The following is an 8,765-nucleotide window of genomic DNA, read 5'->3' as shown; positions in this document are numbered from 1 at the left end:
TTCTTTAGACTGATGCCATAGAAGAACCTTTTTTGGTGCCACAAAGAACCTTTCAAACAAAAGTTCTTTGAAGAACCATTTCTTTCAGTGGTTCATTGAAGAACCTTCAAAGGTGCCCCAAAGAACCATCAAGAAATGGTTCTTTGGGGCACCTTTAAAGGTTCTTCAATGAACCACTGAAAGAAATGGTTCTTTAAAGAACCATTTTTAAAAAGATCCTTCAAATGGTTCTTTAAAAGAACCATTTTAAATAACCTTTTTTGAGTGGTTCTTTAAAGAACCATTTTAAATCTTTCAAAATAAAATGTATCATAAATTGAATTTGAGTAGGGTAAAATAAATACAAGCACATAGACATATATTAATGGTTTATTGGCACTTTGTATTACAGAAAAAGACATTTTAATGCTAAGCACAACACCACTACTAATAATAGCATATAAGTCATTTAAACAGTAATAATTAAATATCTTTACTATAAATACATATAAATATTATACTATAGATAAAACAACAATTTTTACATTAGAAATAGCAATACTTTCATAACAGACAATTAAACAACACATTTTCATCAGCATGTTTGCATTTTCAGTAAAACTATTTCAAGAACAATCTTTTTATTTAAATTATCAATGAACTGCAGCCTTAAGTTATGTAAGTTAAGTTTAATGTGAGACTCATGGTCCTTTGTTAGTCCACACTGGGACAATTTCAGTCTCTCACCTGCACTATGCTGGCAATCTAGGAGATCTTTAATGCATTTGCCATTCTTTGCACAGCTACTGGTACAGGTGTAGTCAGAGTTCCCAAGTTGAGAACAAATGCCTCCAAAAAGCAAAATGTCTTTTTTAGTTCACTTGGATAGGCAACATTGTAGACATGGTACAGGGAGAAGACAATACCCATCGCCAATGAAATGTCCATTTCCCCACTGTCCAGAATCATTTTTTGTCCATCCATCTGGACATTGACCTCAGTTGAATCACTCAAGGGCTTGCCGTCACTGCTGCTGAGTACGATTGTAGGTATCGGGCTGTGTGGATCCTGAAACAGAAATTAAATTCTTGAAATGAGGAGTATAGTTTAAATAAGTATAAACAACAGCTGTCCCAATGAAAGTATAAAACTCCTGTAAAATACTGGATTTGTTCAAGACCCCCCCCCCCCCCCCCTCACCATACCAAAAAATATATAAATTTACCTTATTTATGACGAAGAGATGAGAGGCATTTTCTTTGAAAATAGATGGCAGGAGAAGAACAGCTGTGTTTACCATCTGACCTGAAAAATAAAGAGAAATATGTAAGTATTTTCTGGCCAATTTTGTTAATACAAAGGTGTAAAGGCCATATGAGTCCCTTTATCAGGAGTTGAATGTCTTGCAGAACATAAGCATTAGTGCAGTAAATGTATACCTAATTAACTTTTCAGTGTAATTCAGTGTAAATGTTAAGCATTTATACAAAACCCCCAAAATGTTGTTCAGTTCTGTAAGTTGCTAGCTTTAAATAATTTGAGTCCTAAAGAACTTGCAGAGCAAGTCTAGCTGCCACTGAACATTTTTTGGGATAAACATTGTGTGAATTACTGAAAATCTTCATAGAGATACATATAGCATCGAGGGTATATCAGTTAAATCTTAAAGTACATCATTGCAGAGACGAGACAGGAGAAATGTCAGTCTGTGGATATTGTAAAGCAGCGGTCCCCAACCTTTTTTGCGCCACGGACCGGTTTATGCCTGACAATATTTTCATGGACTGGCCTTTAAGGTGTCGCGGATAAATACAACAAAATAAAACCAGTACCGGTACCGAAAAAAAGAAAATTTATTCATAACACACGTGAAAAGACCCAGGAAAACCGAGTAAACGATAAAAACGATAACAAAATAACGCTGAAAACCGATAAAAACCCTGAAAAACTATACATTTCACACCTGAGCCTCAACTCTCGCGGCCCGGTACCAAACGACTCACGGACCGGTACCAGTCCGAGGCCCGGGGGTTGGGGACCGCTGTTGTAAGGGACACTGTGTTTACTAATGTGCTGTATGTGAAACCTTAAAAAGTGGTATCTGAGATAGGAGTTAAAAATGTTTTTGCTCATTATTGCCAAGTGCCCTCACCTTTTCTTTCAGTGTCTGTCTGGCTCTCATCAACAGATTTTAAGCAGAGGCTTTTAAGGTTGCTGTTTGGGGCTATTGACACAAGCTTCGCTGCCAACTTACTGAATCCTCGGATTACTTTTTTGTCCACATCAGTTTTAAGTAACATGGAAGCCTCTTCAAGAAGCTAAAATAAAGGATAAACATATACATATTAGCTTTGTACCATAATATATACCATTATATAGCAAACCAGAACAATCATTATTTCACACATCAATTATCATTAGAGAAGAAATTATAATTTTGCATTTGTTTACTTTAATTCTCAAGTACACATTGCTGTGCAAAAGGGATGTTTAGACTATTCTTCCCAAAAAACTATCATTGGCATCAGATTAGTCCAAAATTATCCTGTAGCATGAAAATAAAACCAAAGAGAAAGACATAGTCAATGTGGCAATTTCTGTTAGTGTTCTGTTAGTGTACTTTTATTACTCATGAAATCTGCTGAGTCAGTCACTTTGCCTGTCCTGTAGGTACATGATTATTAGAAGTCTGTATAAATGTGCAGCACATCAGTACATATTCGTGTTTTTGCTGTGCACTATTGTTATTGTTGTTTTTTGCTGCAGTTTTTGATAAAACACTCACCACAACAGGGATAGTGAGACATGGGAATTCTCGTAGAACCTCTTCAGTAGTATGCTGAAGAATGTAGTGTGTTCTGTACTTCTGTATTTTCCTGAGGTGCGTTTGAATGACATCCACATTTGGCCTAGTTTTTTGGCACTCTTGCTTAATCACTGATACATGTTGGTCGGTGCTCCTTTCATCCTCCCCATCGTCAAGAGGATTGATATCCTGGTTATTAAAAAGTTTAGCAAATATTGAGAGAAAAAACAAACAAACAATACTTTTAACTTTTATGTACAATTTAAAATGGCAAACAAACATTGAGCATATTTAACTTGCCTTGGTTTTTTTCAAAAGGATACAGGGCTGGATATCTGATGATCTTTTTCTTCCTGAATTTGGAACTGAGTATTTCTGTCTCATTTTTTCAATTTCCTCTACGTCTACTAGTGGTCTTCTTTCCTTTTTAAACTTGTTCCTGAGAGACTCATGCAGAGCATCCTACAAATGATAAAAATGTAACTAATTATTCATAAATAGGTGCAACTAGGTCCTCCCTTTATGCAAGACATTTACCAGAAAACTTTGAGTGACATAAAGCTGGTAGGTTTGCTGTAATCATGTCATAACCTAATTAGTTCCTATTTACAGATCTCTTCTTTAACTCTTAGGAGTTGATCGAACACATGATATAAAGGTTTGGAGCACTTTAGATTGGCTAAATACACTATAAAAGGTAGATAAAGTATTAATGGCAATATGTCCTACAAGCATACTCGTCATGATCTTTCAGTCTATATGTTAATACCTCTACCTTTTAATAATAATGTATACTTTATTGATCCCCACAGGGAAATTTCTCTCTTTGCATTTAACCCATTCACTCAGTGAAGCAGTGGGCAGCCACTAATCAGGCGCCTGGGGAGCAGTGTGTAGGGACGGTACCTTGCTCAAGGGTACCTCAGGGTAGCCGTTCAGTTGATTCAAACCCCCGACCTTCCGATCATGGGATAACCACACTACCTACTGAGCTATCCCTGCCCTATTTTCAAATTTAATTTTTTAAATACAAAAACTACACTATCCTGATACAAAGGCAAACAGAGCTAATATAATGCTGAATTTCACACCATTCACTTGAGAATTCACAGAGAAATGAAACAATTAATTTAAAAGAGCAATTGATATTTTATTTATTGTTTGACCATACTGCACGACATCTGCCTCAAAAATCACAATACTAATACTTGTATTGTAGTGGCCACAAGGGAACAGATAACCTCTAAATATGTAGCAATGAAAATGTTAGCATGTTACACTCATTAGCCAATAATTGGGCAATTCAAAGACAATTTGTTGGACAATTGTATCAATGTTTGCTTTTCAGGAATACTTACATATCCAGAGCCATAACTCTCCTTCAAAAAAGGAAAACTCAGAAGGACAGTCCTCAGAAGGTCTACATACTGCACATGAGAGGGATACCTGCAAATTTTGAATGATGAACTTAAATTCTGATGTACATACTGTATTTTAAATGAATCAAATCTTAATTATATATAGACTTACATTGTCTCATTACTCAAGTGGTCAAACAGTGCTTGAATAAGCATGTTTTTGAGTCTGTTCTTGGTGGGTGACTTTAGTGCTGCATCTTTATTGGTCAACGCAGTGAGCACAGCTGGAGGAAACTGCACTTTGCAGTTAAACATAGGTTGGAGTGCTGACACAGTATGCTTTTCTTTGTGTTGCCTTCCACTGCAAGAAGAAGTAAGAAGTATGTTTAGAGTTTGTTACAAGACATGAATATACGTGTCCTTGTGTCCTGCATCAGGAATATCCGCATATTTAAAACGTACAATAACAGCTGCTGAACTACAGAAACAGAATCATAACAGAGAGTAAGAGTGGCTGTGACATTTCAATTTGAAAGTAAATGGGTGTGTGATGCACATCAACGCTGGAGAAACAGAACAGGGCTTGCGTCAACCCCTTGCCCCCCACCCTCCAACACCATAAACCTAGGGGAGGGGAAACACTGGATTGTATGAATGTACAATTCAGTGAATCAACCAGTCAACTTAAGACTCACTCTTTCAGCTTCTCTACAGCAGACAAAAATTTCACTTGGTCTTTCACTTTTGGAAAAAGACGCTCACTCATTCTTTCAGTCATCTGCAGAAGTGTCGATCCATCGATTTCATTGTCTGTGGCACAGAAAAACAATAAGACACGATCAAAACAGAAATGAGCATGTCGAAGATAAAGAATAAAAATATTATAAAACATTACTAAAAAAACAGCTATGAGTTCATTAGTGACTATAGATGATGACAGACCTGTGGAATAGCCAAAAAGTGGTTAAAATCATTTTAACAGTGGTTGACAACTCCTAACTAAAAAGTCATGGTTTAGGATGTATCTTACCTAACTTTGGTATGGACTGCCTTAAAAGGTTGGTGGATCAGTGTAATGAAGTCTTGACCATCACATCTGTATGCGTCCAAAGCATGAAAGTCTACCTCATCCCCAGGCTTGAATATCAACAGATCATCAGTCTCTCTGATGTGGTATGATTGAAGGTGTCTTATAAACTCCAGTGTTGTGAAAAGTCTTCCAACAAGAAACCAGTTGGCCCTGATATACACAATCAGGACTATTTTCACAAACAGTGGAATTTGCTCTGCATGCACAAGTTCCAAAATGAAGAAATCTCCAACTGCATATTTTACAGAGTTTAAAATGATGCATTTACTTGTCCAGAGTTTCTCATCCACAGTAACGGCTGTCTCCAAGTTTTGCAAACAAATCTGCAAGTTCACTGGAAGTTCTTGAAGTGATAAGTTATTAACTGCTGCTTGTGTATGATCGCTCCAAATATTAATATAGTTATTGGTGATTCTTGCTACTGTCTTGAAATATTGATGTCTGGCTTCAAACCTCATGCACCAATGAGAGCGGAGTGACCCATAATCAAGGATGAGCTGAGGATAATGTAGCAGAAAATGCAGCTTGGGTGTAAACACACCAGGAAACAGATTGATGAAATCTGTCAAAAAGTAAGTGATCAGTTCATGTAGATTACTAATCCAGTCAGTGCTGATGGTTGGAGCAAGAATAATCTCTTCTATTTCTCGAACCAAAAGATAAAGCTGCCAAAACTTGTTACCCTTTTCAATCCTGGAGCCTATGAGGAAAGGCAGAGTCCTAAATAATGTCCATTTCTCAATAGCAGTTCCAGAGATATTTCCATCCAGTGCTACCTTCTCAGATATTAGAGCAGGTTTGGAGGTGCAGTCATTCTGTCCAAAACTAAAAGTCCTTATGCTGTCATTCACCTCTTGGATAGTAACGGTTTTGTCCTCGTGCAAGGCTTTTACAACAGACTTCAAAACAAGAGGAATGACCCCCTCAAGAAAATCATGCATTACATCAGGTGGGAATGCATTTGTGGTATCAAAATATGACAGCTTGTTGAAGGCACATGGGCCAGTTACACCATACACTGACCTACAGTGGGGGTCATCTTCAACACATTGCAGATGGTATGCATGAACAGTCTTTGTTCTAAGAACACAATCTCCCTCACTAATGATCCTAGACAGGTCCTTGTAATGACACATACAAAACCTGCATATTCTACCATTACTGAATGAGCAGCTAAAACCTGCAAGTGTGTGAGAGGTTAGGTTGTCTGCAGATATTGTGGCCAGACCACCTTTGATGCAGTACTGTCTGTCTTCAAATTTTAATCGTAATCCACATTCTTGCAAAACCTGTAGGTCACAAATTAATGGTTCTAATATTTTCTCAAATCCATATGTTTTCACCAATCTATGTTTGACAAGTATCAACAGATGAATATGTCTTAAAACAGATCTGTCTTTTGGTGGAATATTTCCCAAAGTAAAATAAAATGCAGACACTTTATGTAGACATTTCTTTGATCCTAATGGATTAGCAACTTCAAATTCATCACTGTACAACTGAATTCTCAAATGTGGGTTGTCTGTGTTAAAAAAATCACTTTCTTTGTAAATTTTCCCATCACTAAAATCTGTTAAGGTTTCAGGAGCACGGGATTCTGGCCTAAAAATTTGTCTTAAAATGTTAGGATCATTACATATTAATTCTAAGACTTTTAGAAGTGACATATACTGAAAAGTGTCCTGTTTCCCAGTAAAAGGATCTATCCCCAGGATACATTCAACAGGTTCAATCAGGTTTAATTTCTCAACACAGTATCTGTCTAGTTGATATGTGTTGCTGACTGCACTGAAGCAATGTTCTACCAAACTATTGTCATCAATATAATGAAAACTTGATATATCAAAATTAAGAGTCTGCAAACATTTAGAAAATATCTCCCTATAGTTTTCAATGAAATACTTGAAAAGTGACTCTACTTCACTAAGAACAAATGTTTGAACTTTTCTATTTACAATACTTTTCTCTTGAAGATTCAAGGAAAACAATGCCAGTTGTTTTCTCACAGTCTCTGTAAAGTTCTCTACAAGTTCACTCAGAGTTTGTTCAGATGATTGGGGAAATTCAACAGTTTCCTGGATGACAGGGTCACAGTCTGGGGCAGACTCTAATCCTTGTTTCTGATATTTATGTTTCTTCCTTGTGTGATTTTTCAAAGATTTCACAGACAAAAACTTTCTGGGACAGTCTTCTAGTCTGCAGACAATGAAGAATCTACATTCACTTTCATGGTATATCTGTTGATGTTTCAGCAGTTTTTCATATGTTGGTTTTCTTGTGGAGCACTGTGGACACTGATATGGCACATCCATAGAAATGCTCACCTACAAAGACCTGTTGATAATCTGCCAATTCATTTTCCCCAAGCCAAAGAGATACTTCTCCAACAGTCCACTGCTGAGCCATGATCTGTTAAAACAAAACAAAATGCCATTACATTGTTTTATTCTGTGACATCAAAAACTTATTTATTTTTTATTCATTCATTTTCCAAGCCGCTTTATCATCATAAGGATCGGAGGGGTGCTGGAGCCTATCCCAGCTGTTTTTTTTAGGCGGGGTAGACCCTGGACAGGTTGCCAGTCCATGGCAGGGTCGTCATTCAGATATGTATGTTTGGATTGTGGGTGGAAACCCACACAGAAACAGGGAGAACATGCAAACTCCACACAAAAAGGCACCCGGTTGACCCCGGGAATTGAACAGAGTCTTTCTAGCTGTGAGGCAGCAGCGCTAACCACTATACCACCGTTTAGTCTAACTTTTAAGCCTTCTTCAGATAAATATTGATTATTTTATGCTTTGGATTATCTGGTCTTGTTAGTATAATGACCTCTTTTTTGCCTAATATATGATGTTGGATAAATGAAATGTACATAAAAAAAATTTAACTATAATAAAAACGGACATTATCTTGGTAACATCAAATGACTGGAGCATAATTTGTCAACTACTCTGAAAATAAGTTCTACAGTAACAGTCAAAGACACAACTTCTCATGTGTCACATTTCTGTTTATTCAAAACACTTATGCATTGCTGTATTTTATACAGCTACTCCACAATTCAAAGTACAGGCTACTGAATTTCTGAGTTTCTAGACCAGACACAGAGCTCACACAACAGGCTTCAGGCGCCATTTTGGTGACTTTAACCATATTATTAATTTTAATATCTGTCTAGCTGACATTAGTTTATGTACGCAGCACGCAATATAGCCACATATTTTACAGGCCAAATTAATTGGGAGCACCTTCACTTAATTGTAACAGTGGTTTTGTTAGGAAAACAGTTCTTTATACCAGATACTAAACTGCGTTAACGCCAAAGGCTAACGTATCTAACCATTACTGTTAGCACAACATTAACAGCAAGCTACAATGACGAGTAACAAAAACAAAACAATAAAAAGGTTTTATGAAAATGTTTTACCTTTTCCAACAGTCCAGGAATCCAGAATCCTTTATAGACCAGCAGGTACTGAAGACTGTTATCCACTGGCAACGTCCGAGAGAAAGTTTTCTTTCCGTTAG

The 8,765-nt window shown here is 36.9% G+C and overlaps 1 protein-coding gene across 1 annotated transcript; it reads right to left on the bottom strand.

Annotated features, from left to right (window-relative positions):
* Positions 1-380: 380 nt before the first annotated feature.
* Positions 381-8,743, bottom strand: LOC309707013 (sterile alpha motif domain-containing protein 3-like). Its single transcript, XM_082534094.1, has 10 exons — positions 8,665-8,743; positions 7,558-7,642; positions 4,839-4,953; positions 4,316-4,504; positions 4,144-4,231; positions 3,086-3,247; positions 2,765-2,974; positions 2,132-2,297; positions 1,205-1,284; positions 381-1,047 (listed from the first exon to the last, which is right to left on the bottom strand). The coding sequence occupies exons 2-10, from the start codon at positions 7,637-7,639 to the stop codon at positions 745-747; spliced, it is 1,395 nt and encodes a 464-aa protein (XP_082390220.1). The 5' UTR covers positions 7,640-7,642; positions 8,665-8,743; the 3' UTR covers positions 381-744.
* Positions 8,744-8,765: the final 22 nt, after the last annotated feature.

Source organism: Aulonocara stuartgranti, assembly GCF_965226115.1.
Source record: "Aulonocara stuartgranti genome assembly, chromosome: 5".
NCBI lineage: Eukaryota > Metazoa > Chordata > Actinopteri > Cichliformes > Cichlidae > Aulonocara > Aulonocara stuartgranti.
Note: the sequence above shows the minus strand (reverse complement) of the source record. Positions and strands in the feature narration are given on the sequence as shown.